Source organism: Chrysochloris asiatica, unplaced genomic scaffold (genome assembly GCF_000296735.1).
Source record: "Chrysochloris asiatica unplaced genomic scaffold, ChrAsi1.0 scaffold00275, whole genome shotgun sequence".
NCBI lineage: Eukaryota > Metazoa > Chordata > Mammalia > Afrosoricida > Chrysochloridae > Chrysochloris > Chrysochloris asiatica.
Window position 1 is genome coordinate 2,355,970 of NW_006408793.1, and position 27,143 is coordinate 2,383,112.

Sequence of the window (27,143 nt, forward strand, 5' to 3'; positions counted from 1 at the left end):
AATTTTTAAACGTCTAATCAGCAAAAACTCAATGGGATACACTTAGTCTATTTTTGTACATGGTGTAAGGCATCACTCAACCCTATAATCCTCAACGCAAGCTGGGTTTTTGTCTTTTCTTTGAAAGAATGGGAGCCTGGTTTGGGGAGCTTCTGTGGTGCATTTTCCTTTGTGTGTTCAGCCCATGGCATATACCAGCATACAGAAGATGTTTAACAAATGCTGGATGGATGCACAAACAAAAGAATGGAGGAACTTAATAATTGTACTGCTCCAGCTGATCCTTGGAAACCCTATACCGGGTCACTATGGGTCAGAATGACGATACTTAACAACAACAACAAAGGCCTATCCATGAACTCCTGGGGTGGCTCTGTAGGATAAGCACCAGACCACAAGGTAGATTTTAATTGTAAGGTTGATGGTTCAAACTCACTATTTGCTCCTCAGTAAGCCTATACCAGGTTGCTATGAGTTGGAACCAACTGGATGGCATTCAACAACAACAACAACAAAAAGTCTATCCATGGACTCCTGGTGTGGTGCTGTACGATCAGCAGTGGACTGCTAACCCAAAGGTCAGCAGTTCAGACCTACCAACCACTCCTCGGAAACCCTGTACAGGGTCATTATGAGTTGGAACCAACTAGACGGCACTTAACAACAACAAAGGTCTACTGATTATTGTCAAATTTATTCTGATTTATAGAGACCCTAAAGGACAACGGAGAACTGCTCTATGGGGTTTCTTAAGCCACAGTCTTTACTGAAACAGACTGACACCTTTCTCCTGTGGGTTCAAACGGCCAACCTTCCAGTTAGCAGCACAAGATCGGGCAGCATTTCATTGTATTGTACACAGGGTCACTGTGAGTCAGAACCCACTCGATGACACCTAACGACAAATGCTTAAGGCCACATGTGGAGGTGCAAAAGGGTTTGATGTGAACTTCAGTTTTCACCAGAAAATGTGAAATCATGCTACACTCACCTAATGGTTTCACTGCAAACTTGAAGCCAGATCACGTTCATCAATATTTTTTATTTTAAGCTATGAGCTGTTTCATAGTTTCAGAGAAAAATAGTATACGTGTAGTGATGGTATGGCTTCATGATTACAAAACCAGGCTAACTTCCACTCGGCTAGCTCAGTTGCTCTTAACGGGTTGGCATTCTTTTAAGACCTCTCAATTGTTTTAATTTTTAAAATCTGGAAGTCATCAAATAAAATGAATTACCAAAGGAGAAATCTCCACAAGGTCAAAGATTCAAGAAGGGTAGTTACCTGAAGGCTGTATAACAGCCGGGTTAAATTCTGTATAGCTTGTATGATCTGAAAAGTAAAATATAAGTGTCAAATTCTTGAAAAAAGTATTCTTTATCCACGAATAAAGAAAGAATGTTAGTACAATGTTGAGAGTATGCACAGCTCACCTCTGACTGTGCAGAGCCTGGTATAATTCTATATTCCACCTAAAATACATGAAAACATAAGAAAATGAATAACCATTCCACTTTTGCAAAACTGCACTGCAGTGTTCCAAAACATCTGACGTCAGGAAAATCACTTCACACTCTAGTCTTGATGATGTCACCTATAGTGACTGTTTCCTCTCAATGATAAAAGCCTACTGAATTCAGCAATGGTTTGATATCAAGAAACCCCTTTGTACAAACTCAGTGTTTCAGATGACACCCTTCTCCCAGCCACGAACGAGTTATTCCTTAAAACGAAAACAACCTGGATGGCAGGAGAGAGTCTGCAAACCCTAAGTAGGTGACAATATTTACCTTGGGAAAACCACACTGTAAATGGAACTCCAAGATCTTACTGAAGCTAGGGAACATCCCTAGCTAGAAGCTTCCCGTCTCAGTGTTTGCCATTCTCCTCAAAAAAAAAAAAAAAAATCAGGAGAAACCATACCCAGAGAATGGCCACAGGGGAGCTCTCAGCTGGCATGTTCCATAGTCTACCACACCTCAGAGACCACTGGACTTTGAGGTGATTCGCTCTGGAGAAACACTATCTGTGGGGGGCATGAAGGAAGGCAGCTAGAGGAGACCATCTGCTCCTTAAGGGTGGGTCTATGCCTCGTTCTTGCTCTCTCCCACAGCACACATGAAAGTTGTGAGTGGAGAGTTACCAGAATTACACTGAATAATTTGCTTACTGGTGAATTGTTTATCGTCTCTTCTTAGAAAGCAAATAGCAGGAGCTTCACCTGTTTGTTCAATGCTATATTCCCAAAGTCAAGAACGATACCTGTCACTAATGGCCCCTCCAACAAATGTTGGTTAAATGAACGACCATCCATTGAATTGGATTATACTTCACTCAACAATATCAAGCATCTGCTCTGTATTCCTTAGCCTTAGGAGAAAAGTAGAATATCTGCCTTTCTTGCCCTTGTCTGAGAGGATTTAAATTTAAAAATGTAAGAAACTTTAGTAATGTTCTCAGGTAACTTTGGACTCATGACTAAATTCAGTCAGTTCAGTCAGGGCTGAGGAGACTGTGAGCAGCTAGCTAGATTTCCTCTTCCCTCCTTTCCCCAGCCCCCCCCACCCAGCCTCAGCCCTGCAATTAGCGATTTCCTGATTAAGCAACACGCTTTGAGTAGGAACAGACTCAATGGCACCCTAACAACACCTAGTAGGGTGAGGCCAAAAGATAGAGAGGAAACAGAGTTTCCAGTCAGTAAATTGTGCCTAGCTCTAGGGAGGATTTTGTAATCGAGGAAAAACGCAATACTGCCAACAGTCCTAGTCTTTACCTATTAAAGGGAGGTCAAGGCCTCTCAGGAAAACTCTGTAGACTATTCCCCACATGTCTTATGACCCTACATGGAACTTTTATATGTAACTCCAGAGGGCTCTCAGTCCCTGGAGGTATAAGGTTCAGTGGATCCCAACCCTGTTCTGCAGTGAGTATTGGAATTCTCTCTGTTCTGCTTTTAAAAAATGAAACAGCTATAAAAATTAGAAATATAGAAATGAGTTGGATTATGCTACACATGATTACCTAGCCTCAAAGAGCCACTAGGTTTGAGATAAAGCAGGAAGGTTTGGCATCTTTTTAATGGAGTTGTCCTGCCACCTTGTGGTGAATGTGCATAGCTGCAACTAGTAATTTAGACAAAGGATTTTTAACATTTAGAAGACGATTTAATTTTTTAATTATTCCATACTTTTTAAAGAAACTCTACTTTGTTAATAAAGCTAATGACACAGTGCAATGTCCATTATAGATATATTTTTTAATTCTAATCTCTAGTTGTTGTTTAGTGCCATTGAGTGGGTTCCAATTCTTAGGGATACTGTACAGGGTTTTGGGGGAGTGGCTGGTAGATTTGACCTGCCAGACCTTTTGGTTTGCAGTCCAGTGTTTATCCTACAGTGCCAAAACAGGAGTCCCTGATCTCTAGTTATTGTTGAGTGCCATCGAAGTTGAATTGGTTCCAAATTTAAGGGTTTCTGAGGAGCCCCTGGTGAGTTTGAACAGCTGACCTTGCACTTCAAACCAACCTTAAAGGTCGAGTGCTTATCCAACAGTGCCACACCAAGACTCCTGATCTATAGTGGTGGTGGTAGTGGTTATGTGCTATGGAGTCGGTTCCAACTCATAGCGACCCTGTACAGGGTTTCCAAGGCTGTAAATCTTTTCCGGGAGCAGAAAGCCTCATCTTTCGCCCGCAGTGCGGCTGGTAGGTTCAAACTGCCAACCTTGAAGTTCGCAGCCCGATTCATAACCACTACGCTACCAGAGCTCCTTCTGATCTATAGTAGAAAGCCCTATATCTAGTTTACTTTCTCAAAAGACTTAATTAAGGGCAAAACCTGTCATTTCATCTCACTTCTCCACCAGTGAGTGAGCTGTGAAAAGTCAGGACTTTATGGATGGTGGCTAGCACTACTGTCCATGAAAATGGAAAAAATTACACATCAGTTCTTTCTGCCTCTTTGTCTTTCTTTTGGCCATCAATACAAAGGAGTCCTGGTGTGGCTCTGCTGGTTAATGCTCTGGACTGCAAGGTTGGTTTGAAACGTAAGGTCAGCGGTTCAAGCTCACCAGTTGCTCCTAGGAAACCCCCATACAGGATCTTTATGAATTGGAACAGCCTTGATGGCACTTCACAAATTTTCATTTTGGAGTCGTGGTGTAATTCTGGACTGAAAACCACATGGCTGGCAGTTCAAACCCACCAGCTGCTCTTTGGAAACCCTACACAGGGCACCATGAGTTGGACCTGACTCAATGACACTTAGCAACAACATTTTCCTTTTGGTCTGTGGTGTTTAAAAAGAACATTAAATCACAGCCACTTTTTCTATGGAGTATCATTTTTTATAAATGCTTGGACTTACTTCCTCAGTCACATGTAATGTATATGATTATATATATGGGGAAATATGCATATAATACAGGAAATATGCTGCATATGCAAGAAAAGATAGGTAATTTGCCTTGTAATTGTTAAGTGCCACATATATGTGAGTCTATCTCAGTGAGTCTAATTTGTGGTCTGGTGCTGTAGGGTCAGCACTGGTCGGCAGTTCAAAGCCACCAACTGCTCCTCTGAAACCCTATACAGGGTCATTTTGAGTCGGAACCACCTTGACGGCACTTAGCAACAATTGTATAATCATGGTGAGGTGCTGTAGGATAAACACCGGACTGCTAACCACAGGTTGGCAGTTTAAACCTATCATCTGTTCCACTGGAGAAAGATGAGGCTTTTTGCTCCCGGAAAGATTTACAGCCTCAGAAACACTAAACAGGCTTGCTATGAGGTAGAACAGTCAATGGCACTGGGATTGCCTGATTCAATCTTAAAACTCAAAAACCAAAATCACTGCCATCAAGTTGATTCCAATTTATGCGACCTCTGTATAGGGTCTCCGAGGCTGTAAATCTCTATGGGAACAGAAAGCCTCAGCTGTCTCTGAACTGCTGACCTGGTAGTTAGCAATCCAGTGCTTATCCTAATTCACCACCACGGCTCCTTACTCAATCTCATTGTTGTTGTTGTTAAGTGTCATTGAGTCAGTTCTGACTCATAGTGACCCAATATAGGGTTTCCAAGGAGTGGTTGGTGAGTTTGAACCACCGACTTTGCAGTTCAAACCAACTTGTAATCCTGTGCTTATCTTACAGCACCACACCTATTCAATCTTCTTGTTGTTGTTGTGAAGTGTTGTTGAGTCGGTTCCGACCCATAGTGACCCTGTATAGGGTTTCTGAGGAGCAGCTGGTGAGCTTGAACCGCCAACCTTACAGTTCAAACAGCTTTGCAATCTGGCGCATTAACCCACAGCGCCACACCAAGACTCCTATTGACCCCCCAAAGCCATATGCCTATGTCTAATATCTTAATTTCACTTGCAGTGAACAGGAAGTTTCATGCATTTCATTTTGAAGAGAGGGTTTTAACTTATGTATGCAGTTGACCCAGCAAAGAGGAAGTGTTTGCAACCATTTGCCCCAAATAAAAATTGGTGAGGTTAATTAAGCCTATATAAAAAAAAAAAGTTGAAAATGAGGGTGACATCAGGAAAACAAATCATTTGACAAAAGAGGAAGGTCTAAGAAGGTGAACAAAGCAAGGATATTCCAAAGTAAAAAAGATTTGAGCCATATTAGCACCCCCAGTTTGCATACCAGCCCCGAAGCCCATACCATCTGTCAGGCAAACAGTTGCTAAGTATAGTTGGTGGAAAGCTAAAGACTGACAGAGCAGAGAAAGAAAGCAAGAGAGCGCAGACACACATATACACATTCCATTTTTAAATCTTTTTAATAATTTTTCAATCATTTCTTTGTTTACACCTACATGATTCAGGAAGAGCAAGAACATTTTAAGAAGAAGTTAGAAAGCGTGAATATAAATATTTAAATGATTTGAAGACAATTCAGTGAAACACTTTCATTCCGCTCATGCCACTGATAGACCAGAACCTGAGGTAATTTTATTATGATGATGATAATGATTAAGTTTATACAAAGTAACCGGTGTTGTTTACCAACAAATCAGTTAACAATACCTTCTCCCCTGCATCAGAGACCGCCAAGTCGGTTACCACACCCTGGATCCCGGGATCCACATCCCAACAGCCTCTTCCTCCTGTCCCTTCTGTGATTGGTGCTGCAAGTGCACCGTTGAGACAGAAACAAAAAGGACAGCATCAAACATCAGCCAGCAGACTGAGCTCTTTTGTACACAGCGGACACACATTTTGAAATAAGAGTTATCACAAAATAGTACCTACTGAATGCAGGCCCTGCCCTCATGGAGCGTACACACTAACAGGTACCAAACTGATAAACTCTATCAATCATCATCTATATCATCATTTTGTTTTCTTTCCTTTTTGTCCTGAAGTGTTCCTGAGATGTTTGCAGGAGAGGGAGAGTCAATTTCCCAGTTCACTTTCACTGAACAGGGAAAAGCCTACCAGGGAAGATGAAATTTGAAACAGGTGCTGGAGAGCAAACACAAGGTATGACTCTAAGGAGACAGGTCTGTAAAAACACTTCTTGGGGACCAGACCAAGAGCAGTAGATGATTAACAGGGTTTTGAAGGAAGAAGTCTAAAGAGTGAAACATCTTTCTAAGAAGGGTGCAGATAGTTAATACTGCAGTATCTCAGAGATTTACACAAACCGAGACCTTCTTCCTATCTCTGAACAGCTTACTTTAAAACAATTTCCAAATGTCTTTTTTTCTCACATTTCTTGCTTATGCTTCAGATTCACATCCACAGAAACAAGTCCAGCAGTGTTTTACAAGTATCAAATACAAATTTCACTATCCACCATTCTCCCTTAGTGGGACTTTATTAATTCATTTATCCAGGTGAACTTAGTTAAAAACATACACTCTTTTTAAACAGTTTCACACATGAGATTTCACTGGAACTGTGTCTAATAAGGACCCAGATGAAGTAAATCTTCACTTTCTGACACTATGGATACAACTTCTTGTATTCAGTGCTGTCTTCACTTCTTATTCGGAAATACTTTTTGCGGTTATTTAGATTTATCAAATTATTTGTCTTCCGAAAACAAAAGTCTTGTAGCACTCCAAAGGACCCTTGTAATACAAGGAATTGGGGTTTTGCTTTTTTATTTAGACAGATATCGTTCTTCAAGTGATACCTGCTAAAAAACAAAGTTCATTTTGTAAAACTGGTCAATGTTTATTCATCAACAGGGAGGGGAAATTATATAGATATTTTATAGATTTTTGTTTTCTGTCACTAAAAAAATTGGCCTCACTACAAGGTATTGTTGTGGTTATGTGCCATCGAGTCGTTTCCAACTCATATAGAGACCCTGTGTAGGGTTTCAGAGGAGTGGCTGGTGAGTTTGAACCGCCGACCTTGTGGTCCTGCACTTATCCTACAGTGCCACAGGCATCACCAAAGAATTAGCTCTTCTCCTTGTCTTCCTCCACTATAGATTTGTGGATGAACAAATGGGGAAAGGAGTGGATGGCAAGCTCGACTAAGACGGACAAATGGAGTGGAGGTCAGGTCTCCGTTCCTGTATCCAACTTTGAGCTGGTATTAATAAGGGCTCTCCAGTAGTGAGAAGTTTACAAAAAGTGGAATATAGTCATCTACCGGAGCAGGTGTGTTGAGAATGAAAAATATGGGACCTTGATTGGTCTCTAATGTCAGACTGACGGGGGGGACCCAACTCAGTAGGAGCCAGTCCTCAAAGCCACTCAGTTACACATGTTAATTTCAGCCATTTTATAATGAGAACCAAACTTTTGTAGCACTATGTTTCAATCCAGCCCAGAACTGAACAGGTTTGGGAAGTACAAGACCCCACCAACTTGACCCTACACCTCCCCTACATGAATCAAATATCAGACCACTAAAACAGCCTCTCACATTTTCTAGCAGAGCCAGTGGTGTCCCCTTGGGACTCTCCCAAGTCACCGGAGATGTGGTTACAGAGAGGGAGAACCTTCCCTGCCTGCCCCTGTGCTTTACGGAGGGAAGATGCAGTCCTGAGCGTGAAGCAGCTGCAGCCAAAGGAAAGCGCCTCTCCAGCTGTCCCTGGGGCGAGGCGGAGAGCCACAGAGCCGCAGATCCCCGCTTGTATTTTTAGATAGAACTTCCTCAACAGTATACTGAGACTCTCCTTTCAAAGGGAAGTCATCCAGGGCAGTACTACTCCCTGATGAATTTGGGCTCTGTAGAAATGGAAAACATATGTGCCCATTCTGAAAATAGAAGCTCAGGATTAGATAAAGCAGAACTAGAGAGGGAGGAAATACATTATTGGTCCTGGGTTTTTTGTTTTTTATTTAATGTATAGAATTAAAAAGCTACACTTCATTTCTATATATCTTAATTAATCAGAGAAATTCGAAGGCAATTTAATCCTCCAATCTCTAGTTACTAAAGACATTTTATCTGGTGTATATAAGACCATATGTATGTAAAGTTTTTATCACCCATACGTGATGGAAAATGTAATCTTTATGTTCTTACCTCAGAGACCTTGATGGTATTAAATACAGGTCTGGGTCACTTAACATTTGTTTGGACAAGGGGAGATGGCATGCTGTCTGGGGTCCCCATGAGGGTTTGGTTTAGTTTGGTGTGTAAGGGAAAGCATTTCTCCTTTTGTTTACTGTTTGTTTCTAATAGTCTTAAAGAGCCCAAACCCAGAGTCTTGCAGCACTGATCCCCGATGGAACACAGACAGGTGAGGTAGGGGACGTGGCTGTGGGACAGGGCTCTGATGGGCAGGCAGTGGCGGCTGCTCCTGCTGCTCTGGTAGGTGGAACAGAGTGGGCTGGGCATGCTCAGTCCCCTCCTCACTTACTCCCTCTGACTCTGCTCTTGCCACCGTCCTCATTCTCTCAGCTCTACCACCACCAGCGGCCACTCCTCTGGCCTCTGGTATCAGCTCCAGCAGCAGAGGGGGCAGCAAGGACAACCAGCAGGGGGCTCCCATAAGGTTTTAATAGGGCATTCTCTCAGGGTCCAAATCACATAATGTCCTATTTCACAGAATGTTTCATGAACTTTAAGCAATGAATACTTAACATTTACATCTCAACTACACACATAAAAGTATCATTAAGTTCTAAGACACCACCTTGACCTGATCTCTACATCTCATTTTCCTGTATTTAACATACACTGAAGCAATGTTTTAATAAATGAATCCTAACCTGAAATGTGATGATGCAGGCCAAGAATCTTCTCATACTTCTGCTTTTAGCTATACTATCAAATCTCTTATGTGCGTGTGTTTCTACTTTTCTGGGTTGGTGTACTTTTCTCAGTTGGTGTCAATGAGACTGAGCTTGACATACTTTCTCTAATGGACTGTAGGAACTCTTTTTGAAAAGCCAAAAAGTAAAAAGTTCTTTCCAAACTATATTCAGTAAAATGTATAAAAAAAGACAAGGGTAGGGCTTGGGGAGAGCACAAAGCTTGCCTGGGAAACAGAGCAGTATACGCATCAACAACTCTTTCTGTCCTTGTTCTCAGAACACCAGTATCATCATTATATGTAAAGTAGGTTAGCATATTTATTCTCAGGTTTTTGCCTAATTTATAAAAATACATCAAGCTCTCTCCAAATAGGGACAAAGGCATTGAGTCTATTTTACATTACCACTCTATGTGCAGGGGTCATTCAGACTCATTAAAAAGGCCTGAATTGTCACTTACAAGTAGTAGACAGTCCTGGTCCATCACTAGTACTAAGCATATCTGTCAAGCCAGATTCTGCACCACTCTTCTCTGATGATTGATATCCATCACCCATTTGTGAAGCCTTCACAGCAACTTGTAGGCTCTCAGCTAAGAAGAAGAACCACACACATACACACACAAAAAACACAACACAAAGCAAATAAATAAAGATGCATATACAATAAATAACATGGATAGATCACTTAATCTAGACTGTTGTTGTTGTTATGTGCCACTGAGTCAGCTCCAACTCATTGTTATGTTGTTAGGTGCCAAGTTGGTACAGACTCATAGCGATCTTATGCACAACAGAACAAAACACTGCCTAGTCCTGGGCCAACTTCACAATCATTGCTATGCTTAAGCCAATTGATACTGCCACTGTGCCAATCCATCTCGTTGGGGGTCTTCCTCTTTTTCTCCGATCCTCCACTTTATCAAATATGATATTCTTATCCAGTGACTGGTCCTTCATGATAATATGTCCAAAGTATGAGAGACGAAGTCTGGAAATCCTGGCTTCCAAGGACCACTCTGGCCACATTTCTTCCAACACAGATCTAATTTGTTCTTTTGGCAGTCCACGGTACTTTCAGTATTCTCCTCCAATATTGTAACGCAAAAGTATCGATTTTTCTACGGTCTTCCTTATTCACTGTCCAACTTTCACATGCATATGAGGTTACTGAAAACACCATGGCTTGCGTCAGGCTGACATCTTTGCTCTTCAACACTTTAAAAAGGTTTTGTGCAAGATATGTAGAACTCTTCTTGAATTCTACAGCAGGAACAAACAGAGGTGCTTATGGTAGCCAAATGATGTGAGGCATGGGCTTGGCAAACCAGCTAGTCAGCAGCTGAGTGGTGGCTAAGGGGGCAGTATGGTGGTCAGAGCAGCATGAGTGGCTGTAACCAAGTTTTACAGGAAAACTCCAGTGACTTTCAATCAAACGTTGCATATATAGCCAAGAAGCAGTGAACAGCAGCTACTACAGTAATGGAAGCCGTACATACACAGACGTAAAGGTAATAGGACGGATGTCTAGCATGTCCAATCTGAGTGGTGGGTGGGGAATAGAACCCTGATCACTGAATCTTGGGCAACATTTTTTATTTTTTTAAGAAAAAGGGAAAACAAACAATAGTTTAACAGTTTTGAAATACAAGCTTGTGAGATTCATGCTTGCTCTAAGTGGAACTCAGAATTATTTTGAAAATATGTTTTTGAACACAAAAATGAAGTTTTAGCAAACAATAACTGTTAAACAATTTTCAGCATTTCTCAAGTTAATTGTAGATTGTATTTAAGCAGTAAGCATATTTAGGTTAAAGCAGTTCAATTATGTTAAATGTTGTTCTTATACCACATCATATTGAACACTGCATGTTGAAAGACATCCCGTTTTTTGTAAAACTCAGATATAGGAGCTGTGTCTACAATTAAAAGTAAAACATTTGGCATGTTTGTTAATTCTAGTTTTATTTAATAACCTGATAGCACTTAACAACAACAAGGCATGTAAGTTTAAGGTTTTTTTTTTTTTTTAAGTTAACTGGGAAAATGACATGTAATACCAATACTTTAGGATTTTGGTCTTGGTATTTGTATGAAATTCTGAGGTCTTGATTTAAATCTTTCATTGTATTGTGATTTCCTTTTAGCTGTATTGCGCTAAGTGAAATTTGTCAAATAAATCTTTTAAAAACTGCAAAAAAAAAAAAAAGGTCTTGTGTACCAAAGTTGCCCAATGCAATACATCATTTAATTTCCTGGCTGCTGCTTCCATGAGTGTGGATGGCTGATCCAAGCAAAATAAAGTCATTGACAACTTCAATCTTTTCTCCATTTATATGGATGTTATTTATTGATCCAGTAATGAGGATCTTTGTGCTTTTTTTCACATTGAGGTGCAACCCATACCGAAGGCTGTGGTCTTTGATCTTCATCAATAAGTATTTTAAGTCCTCTTGGCTTTCAGATAGCAAGGTTGTATCATCTGCATTACCCAGGTTGCTAATGTGCCTTCCTCTACTCCTGAGGTCACATTTTTCTTCATATAATCCCATTTCTCAGATTATTTGTTCAGCATACAGACTGAATAAATAGGGTGAAAGAATGCAACCCTGGCACACACCTTTCCTAATTTTAAACCATTCAGTGTTCCCATGTTCTATTCTAACAACTGCTTCTTGATCTATGTCTAGGCTCCTCATGAGCACAATTAAGTGTTCTGGAATACTCATATTTCTCAGTGTTGTCCATAGCTTGTCATGATCCACAGAATCGAAAGCCTTTGTGTAGTCAATAAAGCACAGGTAAACAGCTTTCTGGTATTCTCTGCTTTCAGCCAAGATCCATCGGGAATCAGCAATGATATCCCTCATTCCACGGCCTCTTCTGAATCTGGCTTGAACCTCTGGAAGTTCTCTGTTAATGTATAATTGTAGCCATTTCTGTATTAAAATGTTATTTGCATGGATTATCAGTGATATTGTCCAATGATTTCTCTGCATTCCATTGAGTTACCTCTCTTTGGAATGGGCACAAATATTGATCTCTTCCAGTCAGTTGGCCAGGTTGGAGCTATTGTCTTCCAAATTTCTTGGTATAGATGAATGCCGCTTCACTTTGTTGAAAGATTTCAATTTGTAGTCCATCAATTCCCAGTGCCTTCTTCTTTGCCAGTGACTTCAAGGACCTTGGACTAATTCCTGCAGGATCACTGACTTTTGATCATATGCTACCTCTTGAAAAGATTGAACATTGACCATCTCTTTTTGGTACTATGACTCAGTATATTCCTTCCATCTTCTTTTGAGGCTTTCTTCACCAGTCAGTATTTTGCCATAGAATCCTTCAATACCACAAGTCGAAGTTTGAATTTTTTCTTCAATTCCCTCAGCTTGAGAAATGCTGAGCATTTTCTTCCCTTTTGGTATCTAACTCTAGGTCGTTGCACATTTTGTTATAATATTTGACTTTGTCTTCTCGAGGTGACCTTTGAAATATTCTGTTCAGCTCTTGTGTCTCCTCACTTCATCCATTCGCTTTAATTCTACTCTGGAAAGCAAGTTTCAGAGTCTCTTCTGACATCCATTTTCCAACTCATAGTGACCCTATATAGGGTTTCCGAGGAGCATCTGGTAGGTTTGAACTGCTGACCTTAGCAGTCCAGTGCTTATCCTATAGTGTCACACTAGGACTCCAAATCCAGATAAGGGATTGACAAACTGTATTTGGCCAGCACTTCTTACACGGCTTGTTGTTGTTGTTAAGTGTCGTTGAATCGGTTCCGACCCATAGCGACCCTGTACAGGGTTTCCGAGGGTGTAAATCTTTACGGGAGTAGAAAGCCTCATCTTTCTCCCGCGGAGCAGCTGGTAGTTTCAAACCACTGACCTTAAGGCTCGCAGCCCGATTCGTAACCACTACGCTACCAGAGCTCCTTTCTTACACGGCTTAGGAGTTCAGAATAGTTTTGACATTTTCCAACGTTGTTTTATAACAAAAAAACAGACACAAAGTAGTATTTGCGAAAGAGACTGTATGTGGACAGCTAAGCCTAAAATACTTATTACCTGGCTCTTTACAGAAAAAGAAACTTTCCCAGACCTGTGAGTTGGACTAGTACTTTTAGCATCTTTTGATGATAAAGAGTTAATTCAATGGTGAAGCATAAATCCATTATATTAAAAACTTTTTAGATGCAACTTTCATTGAACAACTTCCTGTAATTCACTTAATTTTAATATAATGTTATTGTTGTTATGTGCTGTGGAGTTGGTTCCGACTCATAGTATAAATCGTTATGGGAGCAGAAAGCCTCATCTTTCTCCTGCAGAACAGCTGGTAGTTTCAAACTGCTGACCATGAGATTAGCAGCCTGATTTGTAACCACTATGCTACCAGAGTACTAGGCATTAAAATTTTTAAACCTGCTACTCTGAAATATTAGCTATTTCTCAAGAGTAATTCACAAAACTTTCCTAAAAATACAGGCTACCAACTTCCACCCCAGACCTACAGGATCACACTCCCCATGGGGAGAGAACTGGATTTGCACCATGGGATACCCAGGAGTGGATTATCCAATGTGTGGCTCAGTCAGCATCTCAGTGGCTCTGGGATCTCTTTTGAGTAGCTGGATGCACCACACCTCCTGGTACCTCCACCAAGTGCTGGGCCAGAGGAACTAAAGCAGATGGAGTCACATCAATGCAGAAGTGAAAACTTAGGATGGGGATGTAGGGAATGTGTGTAGGAGAGGAGGAGGAAGGTCCAGCCACTGGCTAAAATGGAGAAGGAGTGAATTATTCAATAAAGACTTTAACAAGGCTAATGACCCTTCACTATCCTGTATTATTTGAAAGTCCTTTAGATTTTATTTTTAAAATGTATCTTGAACATTCCCAATTTCTCTCTACTTCTATTGCCAATAGTCTTAGCCTAGAGCAGGGGTGGAGAACTTGCACCCCACAGGCCGTATGTTGTTGTTGTTATGTGCCATCGAGTCAGTTCTGACCCATAGCGACCCTGTATAGGGTTTCCGAGGGTGTAAATCTTTACGGGAGTAGAAAGCCTCATCTTTCTCCCGCGGAGCAGCTGGTAGTTTCGAACCGCTGATGTTACAGTTCGCAGCCCGATTCGTAACCACTACGCTAAGGCCCTTGAAATCATTTGGTCTGGCCCTGCCAAGGAAAATGCAGTTCGAGCCGTCAAGTTGGTTCTGACTCATAGCGACCCAATATCGGGTTTCCTAGGACCAGCTGGTGAGTTCAAACTGTTGACCCTGCAGTCCAGCGCGGCTCCTACAGTGCCACAGGTGAGTTACTTAAATGTTTGATCAAATACAACAGGCTAATTTTCAAGTTGATACTTTTGTATGGCCTGTGAATGATGTTACAAATTTTGGCAGAAACAGGATTCCCTACCCTTGGCCTAGACCAAGAAGACACTAACATCTTGTATCTCATCAAGTTGGTTCTCCATCAGAAGCCACTGTTCTTGTTGAGACCGAAATCATCAGATCCCGTCAAACCCACACACGAAAAAGCTTCCAACGACTTCCCATCACATTTGTAATAAACTCTTATTTGTTTATGTTTAACCATGGTCTTCAGTGATCTGCTCCCATTAAGACTGTTGTTGTTAAGTGCCATCAAGTTAGTTCTGACCCATAGTGACCCAGTATAGAATTTCTGAGGAGCAGCTGGTGAGATTGAACCGCCAGCCTTGTGGTTCAAACCGACCTTGACATCCAGCGCATTTACACACAGCACCAGGACCGAGAAAATCTTATAGGAGAGTTTGGACTTTATTTTGTTCTGCTATATCCTCGGCACCAAGACCATACTACATGGCACATAGTAGCTGTTCAATAAACATTTGCTGAATCTGTCAAATCATATCCTTTTTGAAGTAACTTACCTTCCTTCAGTGCTGCTGCCAGTAATGAGGCTGCCTGGGGAGGCTCTCCTGGGTCCGGTTTAATGAGAAGGTGGGGTTCTAGATGAACATCCTCGAATCCACTCAATTCTCCAAGTTGAGCATAGATTTGCAGCTTCTCCTCCAAATACATGCAAATTTGCTGGTCTTGGTTACTGAGTATTTCTATAAAATATTATTTATCATAAAAGTTATCACTCACATCAGTAAAACGACTAATAGGAAAACCCAGGTTGCAAGATAAAGATGTTGCTAGTTAGCAAGCAGTCTGATCTACCAGGTGTTCCTGGGTAGTACTAATGGTTACCATACTTGGTTGCTAACCAAAAAGTTGGCAGTTTTGAGTCAACCCAGAGGGACCTCAGAAGAAGGATCTGGTAATGGACTTCCAAAAAAAGCAGCCAATGCCTATCTTATGAAGCATGGTTCTACTTGGACGCACATGGGATCGTCAGATCGACTTGACAGCACTTGTCTATTTTCTCACAGGAAAGTCACAAGTTTGTTCAGTGGGATAGATCCTGTGTCAAGTTCCGACTATCCCACTTCATGACTGTGACCTCCCTAAAGTAAGCACTCAATAAATGATTATTCTCTTTCTCATTCTCCTACTTCAGAAAAACTTGCAGAACTCTACTCTGTGCATCCAGGCTGTTTTCTATTAAGACTAAACAGTAAGCTCTGGAATGCAAATTGAGGCAGCCTGGACCAAGCTCTGTGAATACCCACAAAGGAAAACAATGCAAAGACCTGACTCTCCGCTGGCTGCAGCCAGTCTTGACCAAAACCAAATAGGCTGGTTTATGTTGTTTCTAAACATCCAATTTCCTTGACTGTCTTTGCATGAATCACTTCCCTCTGATTTCAACATGCCATAGAATTCTTTGAGCTCATGGGGACCTTAACTAGACTAGAATCGGGGTATCTCAGCCCTGGGTGCCTCAGGATCACCTACAAGAGTTTACAGCAACAAATCCTACACCCAGTCTCCACACAGACTGTGATTCTGTTGGGTGAGGGTGGGGTCCAGGCAGAAAGTGGGAGCGACAGTCACCTTATTTGAGCACTTCTCAAAGGGCTACTTTTGGAGTCCTGGTGTGGTGCTGTGGGTTAATGCACCAGAGAGCAAAGCCGTTTGAACTGCAAGGTTGGTGGTTCAAGCTTACCAGCTGCTCCTCAGAAACCCAATATAGGATCACTATGGGTCAGAACTGACTCAACGGCACTTAACAACAACAACAACAGGCTACTTTGTTTGTGGAAGGGGTGCGGAGGAAGGTGGACCTCAGCTGGTCAGAACTGACTTAGTCATTTAGTCAGAAGCCTCAGTTCATGACACTTGGGCTTCCCACTGTGCTGGCTAATTTTATGTCAGCTTGTCTTGGGTTGACCAAACAGCAGACTAGCTGTTGTTCCATATCATAATATCATGTCATCTAATTAAACAATCAGTGGAAAGGGGAGTTTCCTTAGGAAGTGTACTATCTCCAGATTGTATAAATAGATGTTTTAGCAGCACTCGCTCTCTCTTTTCACTCTGCACTCTTCCTGTTGTATCTTGGGATGCCAGCCAGCAAAAATCTTCAGCCTGCTGTTTGACCTACAGATTGTAGACTTGCCAGACCCGACAACACGTAAGCCAATCCCTTGAAGTAAATCAATCTCTTTCTCTTTCTGTATATGTATATATGGAGAGGTATGTGTGTGTATGTATCTCACTGGTTCTGTCTCTCTAAAGCACGCTAAGACACCCAGCATACAAGGAGAATGTCCCCGCCAGGGAGTCAAGATGCCCACACCATACCTTGACACTGCTGAATTTTGGTCACTCTTGCTTCAGCTTTCCGCCTCTCTTCATCAGATTCACTTGTCCTTCCCCCTTCTTCTTCTGGGCAACTTTAAAAGACAACAGTCAAGGGAAACAACTGAAACTAAATCCAGATATCTTTAGGTTCATTAGAAAGATGTGGGAACTTGGCAACAGGACTGTTCATAAAACATTTGGAGAATTCATCATGCAATCCAGCCAAGTGATTTGGGTTCCTAGAGTATATAAAGGACCTTGTATAAGCGAACTACAAAAAGATCATGGAAAAAGGCTCTGGTGGCATAGTGGCTATGCATTGGGCTGCTAACCTCAAGGTCAGCAGTTCGAAGCCACCAGCTACTCCATAAGAGAAAGATGAGGATTTCTGCTCCCATAAAGATTTCTAGCCTCAGAAACATATATAGGATCACCACGAGTTGGAACTGACTCCATGGCATACAACTAACCACTACACACACTCACACATACTCTGCACAATACCAAGTCTAGCATTAGGTAAAACCAGAATAAGAATTTTTGCCTTCTACTACATTTGGGTTCTGGTGTGGCACTGTAGGATAAGCACTTGACTGTAAGGTTGATTTGAACCACAAGGTAGGCAGCAGCTCCTTGGAAACCCTATACAGTGTTGCTATGAGTCAGAACCAACTCAACAGCATGTAACAAGAACAACAACATTTGGGTAGTCCCATTCCTAATGGGGTGGCCTGGTGTGGCACAGTAGGATAAACACTGGATTGCTAACCAAAGGGTTGACAGTTCCAACCTACCAGCCACTCCTCACAAACCTTATACTTATAGGATCACTAGGAGTGGGAACTGACTTGATGGACTTAACAACAGTTCTTAATGGGGTAGAGTAAAAGGCTAGGAGGGGATGAGGGTAGAGCACTAGATTGGGCAGGGTGTGGTGAAGTGGAGGACAGTTTATATAAAGTCACATAAAGTTCAAAATCCAACAAATCAAATTACCATTAAGAATAATAATCACTCTCCACCCTTTACCATCCACTTATAAAAATGGTCCTTGTACAAGTAATGAGTAAATGAGCATAGAACACTTAGGTCCACCAATCTAAAAGTATTTATTGACTGACTTGTAGATGCTAGGCACACAGAGAAACATAAAACACGGTCCTGCCCTCAAGGAGCTTTCAATCTAATTGTACACAAACATATTATACATGAAAAGATAAGAGCTTCATTTACATGACAAGCGCCAAGTAAATCTTTTAAGAGGAGGTGTTAAAAGAATTGTAGGTAAGGAAGAGACCACCCTGACTGAAGAGGTCTTCATGAAGGAGGTGAGACCGTGAGGTGCACCAAAGACAGGCAGGACTCAAGATGGCAGAGGGCAGGTGAGGGCATTACATGCAGGGAGGCATGGAGGACAGAGCTGCAGATGAGGAGCTATTGCAGGCAGGCGCAGGGGGCAGTGAGCAGATCATTCTGGCTGAGGCAGAGTTTTCATGCAGGAAAACATGGTTAGAATATTTTTTCCAATTGAACAAGACCATTTCACAGACAATGGACATGAGGAACCGTTACCTTTCGACAGCCTGCTGGATCCGTCGCATCCAGTTATTTCGTTCCTCCTTGGAATTCGTATGAATTTCATACATTTCAGGACCAGAAGATGAAGCACTGATGAGAAACATTCCCCTCTCCTCGTTAGCAACTTCTCTAGCAATAAGCTTCTGCAGAGAGACAACGGATGGCTTCTGATCCTACATAAAACACAAAGATGTGCAGAGAAACAGCATCACATTGAAGGTCAGGGTCACACAAAGGACACTTGCTAAGGAAAGCAACAGTAGTAGACACATTTTTTTTCACCTCCACACTTTTCAAAAGAGTTAGAGATGTCGTGAAGGTCTCAGAGAGAACACGAAGAAGATGGGAAAGGAAAATGTCTATCCTTAAGACTTGGTGGAACAAAAGGATAACTTTTAAAAAGAGAAAACCATCAGAGAGGTAGGAAAAACATCAAAATGCAGGGGTCAAGGATGGCAGGATTTTTCTAGAAGGAATACATTGTACATCACATATTGCAAACAGATTGAGACATGGAGGACCTAGAAGAGCCTATTTGAATTTGTCAGTTAATAGGAACACAGTTTCAATAAGGTGGTGGGAGCAGAAACAAAGGAAGAGATGTAATCATGACATGTATGAAAAGGGCAGGACCTTAGATTCCCCAGGCATAACCTTTTACACATACTTTGTAGTAACGTGGCAGGATAATGCACTGGACCACAAGATCAGTTTGAAGCTCAATGTCAGCAGTTCAGGTTCGCCTGCCACTCCTTGGAAACTATGTATAGCAGGGGTGGGAAACCTTCCCTCTGCCAAAATTTATATCATCATTCACGAGCCATACAAAATTATCAACATTTAATTAACTCACTCCGAATGTAAGGAGCTCTGCTAGCATAGTGGTTACAAATCAGGCTGCGAACCGCAAGGTCAGCAGTTAGAAACTACCAGCTGTTCTGCGGGAGAAAGATGAGGCTTTCTGCTCCCGTAAATATTTACAGCCTTGGAAACCCTGTACAGGGTCGCTATGAGTCGGAACCGACTCCACGGCACATAACAACAATGACAAATGTAAGTCCTGGTGTGGTGCTGTGGGCTAATCCACCAGACTGCAAAGCCGTTTGAACTGCAAGGTCGGCGGTTCAAGCTCACCAACTTCTCCTTGAAAACCCTATACAGGGTCACTATGGGTCAGAATTGACTTGACAGCACTTAACAACAACAACAACAACATGATGGCTGTGACGTTATGGGTTAAGGCACTAGACTGCAAAGTCTGTTTGAACAGCAAGGTTGATGGTTCAAGCTCACCAGCTGCTCCTTGGAAAACCCCCTATACTGGGTCACTATGGGTCGAAATTGATTCAACAGCACTTAACAACAATAACAACAATGTAATGGCTAAGGAGTTCTGGTAGTGTAGTGGTTACAAGTCAGGCTGCTAATATCAATGTCAGCAGATCAAAACTACCAGTGGTTCTGTGAGAGAAAGATGAGGCTTTCTGCTCCCATAAAAACTTGTTGTTGTTAAGTGCCATCGAGTCAATTCTGACCCATAGTAACCCTGTATAGGGTTTCCAAGAGGTGGCTGGTGAGCTTGAACTGCCAACCTTGCAGATCAAACCAACTTTTCAGTCCAGCGCATTAACCCACAGGGCCATACAGCCTTGGAAACCCTATGCATGGTTGCTCTGAGTTGGAACTGACTCCACAGCACATAACCACCAACCACCACCAATGTGATGGCTAGAACTGTGGTTGCCTTGGAAGGCCAGATCAAATGATTTTGAGGGCTTTATATAGCCCACGGGCCAGAAGTTTCCACACCCCTGCTGTACAGGGTTGCTCTGAGTTGGAACTGACTCGACAGCACTTAAATGGTTTTTCTCATCACCAATGCTTGTAGGAATGAGTCTAGTTTTTCTTTGTAGCTGAGGATGTTGCCTGTAGAATTTATGATTTAACGTATTTCCATCAGAGAGGAAAAGGAAGCAAGAGGACAGCTTTTATAAATGAGGGTGGGGGTTCTAAAATTCTGAATCCAAATCAGGATCAAATCACCTCTTCTGCTAATGTTTTCTTCTTGTCACTAAATGCCACTGAGTCCATTCCAAGTCATAGCAATCCTGTATAGGGTTTCCAAGGAGCGACTGGTGATTCGAGCACTTATCTAGGTTCCTTTAATTCATTGTCCTAATTGGGGGGTTTAAAGATGAACAAGACTCTGATAATACTGACTTGGATACATAGTTGTAGCTGAAAGAATGCCCCAAAAGTGCCTGCAGGATGAACAGCTTTGAGGGTAAATATGAAGAATCTTCTTTGGTTTGTGGCTCTCACCACTGTTTACAGACTCGGTTGCTGTATGTGGTTTTGCTTTGCCCTCATGGACTGAGTGACGCCTCTATCCATAACATGCTACTCTATCCCTCACTGCTGACTCATTAGTGCTGGCCCTTCTGCTCTCCTAGCGTTACACAGCTTTACCACATCTGGCACTGTGTGCCAGGGTATATTCATAGTACCTCTTTACACTACTCTCTTGACAGTAGCTTAAGAAAAAGATGATAGGACAAATCACTGCTCTGTTTTGTCCCATGTTCTGTCCCTAAAAACGTAAGCAGACAAGTCTTTGTGGCAGAGCTTCTTAACTGCTGCCTTCTCAGTTTGGAGAGAGACCTCATTAATATCCCTTGTTTTACTAAGGATCTACTATCCGAGACGTTAGGGAGCATAATGGCTCTGTAGGATAAGCACTGAATTGTGGACCACAAACTCAGAAGTTCAAGCCCACCAGTCACTTCATGGGAGAAGGATGAAACTCTCTGCTTCTAAAAAGATTTAGTCTCAGAATCCCTATACTGGATCACTATGAGTCAGAACTAACTTAATGACACTTAACAACATCCAAGACCTTGGAGTCCGTGGGTGGTGCAAATGGTTAATGAGCTTGGCTGCTAACCAAAAGGTTAGAAGTTCGGGAGCACCCAGAGGTATCTCGGAAGAAAAGCCACTGGGAAGTCTATGGGGCAGAGTTCTACTCCGACACACATTTGGTTACCATGAGTTCCAATCTCCTCAATGTTAACTGGTTATCCAAGACCTTATCTGCTTTCTTTGTTCCAATTTGTGTTTTTGCTTTCTCAGCTTACAAGGTAAAAGGTCTCTGTGCATAAATAAGCACAGTGGGTTTGCTTTGCTTGAGACATGAGCAACAGTAGAATTATTTGAATCAGTTAATGAGTGTTCTGAAGGGAGAGGGAAGATGAGAAGGTTAGACATCTTAAAAGTGAATAAATGGGTAGAAAGCAGCATTCATAAATCATGAGCACACCAGACGGCATCATGGGATTGTGTCCATGATTCTTCATACAAATCACACAAAAACAGTAGAGATGAACAAGAATTAAAATAGTCTTCAAGGAATGTAGGTAACACATCTGCTTTGGAGACAGATGTCAAAATTGTCAAAGGCCTAATCCAGCCTGCAGAGATGTTATGTTTGTGCCACAGAATGTAAAAATAAAAAATAAAAAATTCTAATGTTGCAAATATTAAAAACTGGGAATGCCACTTTTTTTAAAAAAAAAAAAGTCTAGGTTTCTAGATTTGTGAGAGAAACAGATGATTGGGAATACTGGGTTCACATTCTTGCATGCAAATACCGATTACTATAGCTGAGAAATCTCTGCCCTGCTCTCTCTGAAAAGGTACTGCACTCTCCAGTTCACTGTAGTCTATGGCCTCCTTGATCCATTCCAACTCACTCATTTATCTTGCTGTCTGATCGCTGGAGGGTTGGTGTGGAAAATCTCTGATCCAGGAGGGAAGTTTTAAGAGGAGCTGCTATCTTTAGCTCCACTGTTGTACCATATTCATTGCATTCCTCCTTGGTCAGTTCTATCACTGACTGACTGTCAGTTCTATAAGTGACTTAACCATAATAATGAGCTTAATATTTTGAACTCTGCACTTGGACAGCCACATGTTCATTTTGCCTTCTTTACTGTTAGTTCATTTAAAACTGATCTCCCTAGATATTCAAGAGAGTCTTTCTAGACTCGGTATTCCAGGATTTAATGAACACATCTCCTTTTTCCTGTTTATTTCATAGGTTTGGGTCCTACCCCCATTTGTCCTAGAAAGCAAGTTTAGTTGAGTCCTCATTAAAAACCAAAACAAAAAATTCTCTTGGACAGTTGCTACTCGATCCCCTTGCTACTTTCAGCTGCTTATCTTCTGGCTATTTCTAAATTCATCATTTCCTCTGTGAAGAAAGGCGGAGGAGGAAGGAGCAAGGAGAAGCATTTCCTAAAGGCTTTTCTAAAAAGTACAAGGAGCAGAGTATCTCCCCTGTGAGTATTGTTGTTGTTGTTATGTGCCGTCGAGTTGGTTCCGACCCATAGTGACCCTGTACAGGGTTTCCAAGGCTGTAAATCTTTACGGGAGCAGAAAGCCTCATCTTTCTCCCGCAGAGCAGCTGGTAGTTTCGAACTGCTGACCCTAAGGTTCACAGCCCGATTCGTAACCACTACGCTACCAGAGCTTCATCCTGTGAGTATTAGCATGAGGAAAACATTCTAAAATACTAAGGTGTTGTTATGTGCCATGGAGTTAGTTCTGACTCATAGCAACTCTGTACAGGGTTTCTGAGGCTGTAAATCTTTACGGGAGCAGAAAGCCTCATCTTTCTCCCATGGAACAGCTGGTAGTTTCGAACTGCTGACCCTGAGGTTCGCAGCCCGATTCGTAACTACTACACTACCAGAGTTTGGGAACTAGGAAAGCCCGGTATCTGTATATCTACCTCTAGCTACTGAATCAATTTCCCAAGATGTTAAATATAAGATACTTATGACACATGAGCTATTATCAGACAGGTGCAAATAAAAATGTATGATTAGACAGTAGAGGTGTACTTGACTCTTAAAGGATAAAATAATGTTTTCTTTTTGCCTCCTGACATTGCCAATGACTTAGCAAGCCTTTATGATTTGCAACTATGTGTCAGGATAACACATTCAGGAAACAGTATGAGCAACATTTTACTATCATACAAACTCAAATACATTCAACCAAATACAAGTAATAAGAACTTTGTGGACCACATTCATAATGTCCCATTTAATAGTAAAGGTGGATTAAGGATAGCACGGGTAACTCAAGGTCAAATAAGGAGACAAGAATGGATTTGTAGTTCAAATCAGACCATAAATTGGGCTTCACAGCTTGATCTGAATCCATACACCATGTTGTACTACAAAGCAAGTTTGTTGCTATTATTCTATGTCTAACTCGTGAGCAATCTGCAGGCAATTTGCCTTGTAATACTACCCAAGAAGTTTCTATATATGATGTCTTTGGTTTTGATGAAACTTTTGTTTCTATAAAGGTGTGATGTGAATTTGCTTTCTCTTCCAGTATGGCCCTCATCATCACAGAGGTCAACCCAAATTGTCCCCATTTCCCACTTTTTGTTTTCTATGTTCTTTCAGAGCACCCCAGGTAACAGCATAGGGAGGCTTCGGGGCCAATCAGGAATTTTCATGAAATTTGCAAAATAGACAGTTGAAAAGGATTATAGACATGGAGAGATGTTTAAGGTTTCTTATTATCCTTTGATGCTGCTCTGTGAATAAATACTTGGCATCAGAGTGTTTATGAAAGGCAATGTGCCAAACAGGATGAAGCAGGGTACCAGATGAACCTGACAAGCAGGAGCAGGCAAGTGGGGCATGATGCTCTAGTGTTCTCCCATCAGTCAGGCGAGCATGCTCATTGTTTTCTCTGAATATCGTAAGAGAAACATCATGAAGCTTTATATTTGCCCAAGCCAGTTGGAATTGCTGACATTTGCTCTGGTACCCAGATATCTTATCATTTAATAGATGATAAACATTAGCATCTTTAGGAGCTACCATTATACTGCCCATATGGGTTTTTGTATCTTGGTCTCCTTTCTCTCATAGATCTGATGATCCATGATGCTGACAAGGAATTAACTGATGCGAAAATTTCCTTCTCTTTAAGCAAGTAATTTTGGACCAGACATTGTGAAATACTGGTCATACCGCCAATCTAAATCTAATTATGTGCTGGTAATGAGATTAATCTATCACATTACAAAGATAAATGTTACAGGAACACCTAAGTAATTAGTAATAATTATAGGAGAAATTAGGAGCTCTGGTAGCATAGTGGTTACGAATCGGGCTGTGAACCGCAAGGTCAGCAGTTCGAAACTACCAGCTGTTCTGCAGGAGAAAGATGAGGCTTTCTGTTCCCATAAAGATTTACAGCCTCGGAAACCCTGTACAGGCTCACTATGAGTCAGAACTGACTCTATGGTACATAACCACCACCACCATAGGAGAAATTGAATTATATTTGAATTATGGTGTTGGCAAAGAATATTGAATACAGTATGGACTGCCAGAAGAATGAACAAATCTGCCCTTTACAAATGAGAATAGTGAGACTTTGTCTCATGTACCTCGGACACGTTATTTAGGAAGGACCCTTTGTGGAGAAGGATATCACACTTGGTAAAGTACAAGGTCAGCAAAAAAAGACCTTCATCAGAATGAACTGACACAGTGACTGTAGGAAGGACTCAAACGGAATTGTAAGGATGGCACAGGACTAGACGGTGTTTCTGTCTGTTGTACACAGGGCCATTATGAGTCTGAACCAAGCCAACGGCATCTGACAACAACAACAACAACACAGCAGAAATAATGAAGACTCTTCTTTAAATTTTAGATATCAGGATGGTGTTTCCATGTTTTGCTGACGGAACACAATAACGGTTATGAAAGGGGTTAGCAATTGATATAATCTTGGAAGTACCTTGCTGTGGCCAGCATTAATTTTTTACTTGCTAGATCTGAGAAAAGTCAGAAATGGGATTGAGTGGCTTGGGGTGGGCATGAGGGGGAAGAATTTCTAGAGGAAAAGACCAAGATAGGAAGGATACCAAAAGAGCAATTGGAAGGTAGAGAGCAGTACTTATTTACCAACCATTACAGAAGTATTTCAATATTTTCACAACTGGTTGAACCCTCTGATCACAAGTCCTAGTTATGGTAAATCAACATTTTTCATGCTATTTCAAATCAATTAGATGCTTGTGTCTAAACAGTGCAAGCATAATAATGGGAACATAACGAGGGAATATACTTGTCAGTTATCATTTTATTTCACTAAGACCCTCTGGAATTTTTCAAGGAAATAATCAGTTTAAACCAATCAAAATATTCATCAGATGGCCAAATACTTACAACAGCTGCAAAGATGTATTTCTGGTCTTTTTCTTGCAAAAACAGCAGCACGTCCGTTAGAAGTAGAGCTAAGATATCTTCAAAGGCAAAACCAAAAATATTACTAGTGTTAATGAAGCAAGGAAGGTCCTTTATTAAAGATTGCTGATTTCATATTTGAAATTTCTATAAATTTAGTAAATATAAAAAGACTACGATTTAGTCAGTTATAGAAAATTCTGCAGAAACACCTGTATTATGTATGATGTTGTTGTTGGTATTAAGTGCTATCGAGTCAGTTCCAACTCATAGTGACCCTTTATAGGGTTTCCAAGGAGCAGCTTGGTGAGTTGGAACCACTGACTTTGTGGTTAGCAGTCCAGTGCTGATCCTGTGTTATTATAATCAAAGATAAAATCTGTGTTCAGGTGTGCATATTTGTGTGTTAACTCTAGTTCAAGCTCCAGAAAAAGGTAGTGTTAGCTTTGAAAATGGCAGGAAAATATCCAATTAAAAAAGCAAACTCTAATAGAATGACAAGGAGTCCCTCAGTGGTGCAAATGAGTAAGCACTGGACTCCCAGCTGAAAGGTTGATAGTTCAAACCCACCCAGGGGTACATCAGAACTCAGGCCTAGTGATTGGTTTCTGAAGGGTCACAGCTTTGAAATTTCTGTGTAGCGTAGTGTGTGTGTGTGTGTGGGGGGGTCACCATGATTGAGAATCAACTTGATGGCAATTAACAACAATGACAAGAGAATGGCAAAAAGACCTTATCTTTAAAAAACATAAAGCACTTCATTAAAAATGTTAGCAAGCAAGTAATCTCATACATGAGCCCTGGATATCCACAGATAAATGTAAAAACCTTCCCTAGAAGCCTAGACGGTAAAGTCCAAAAAGGCAAAGTTTTTCCACCCCTCCCCACCCCCCCAAAAAAAAAAAAAAAAAAAGAAAGAAAGAAAAATTCCAAAGGTCCTGATTATTAATAAACCTTTTCTTCTGTAAAAGAACAGCTTGCTTTTATTCCAAGTTCTGTTATTCCTGAAGAATGCCTTTTCTCTTTAGTTATGTCCTGTTTAACTCAGGCCAACAGAGTCTACAGATGGAAAATGCACTTATTTAAGCCAGTTCATTAGTAGGGTTATGTTATCACATCCATTGTCAATTGATAACATGCTTGTGGAATTAGAAGCTTTTCTTCTTATCTCTGCCATTGTTTCCCCTTGGGAGGAATGGGATACATATATGAATAACCTACTTTCTCACAAAGAGCCCTCCTTCAACATGAGTTCCACAGAAATATTGTTCCAGGAAACAAGGGTATGACCCAGGTGATTAACTTGCTAAGG

The 27,143-nt window shown here is 41.3% G+C and overlaps 1 protein-coding gene across 1 annotated transcript in view; it reads right to left on the reverse strand.

The window, feature by feature from the left end:
* Window positions 1-27,143, reverse strand: part of ARHGEF28 (Rho guanine nucleotide exchange factor (GEF) 28) — a 183,022-nt gene that overhangs the window by 60,200 nt on the left and 95,679 nt on the right. Inside the window, exons 18-25 of the mRNA XM_006874402.1 lie at window positions 25,814-25,890; window positions 18,546-18,724; window positions 16,974-17,065; window positions 15,152-15,334; window positions 9,700-9,831; window positions 6,043-6,143; window positions 1,435-1,473; window positions 1,286-1,333 (exon numbers count right to left, since the gene is read on the reverse strand). Coding sequence (XP_006874464.1) covers window positions 1,286-1,333; window positions 1,435-1,473; window positions 6,043-6,143; window positions 9,700-9,831; window positions 15,152-15,334; window positions 16,974-17,065; window positions 18,546-18,724; window positions 25,814-25,890 — 851 coding nt within the window. The remainder of the gene's footprint in view (window positions 1-1,285; window positions 1,334-1,434; window positions 1,474-6,042; window positions 6,144-9,699; window positions 9,832-15,151; window positions 15,335-16,973; window positions 17,066-18,545; window positions 18,725-25,813; window positions 25,891-27,143) is intronic.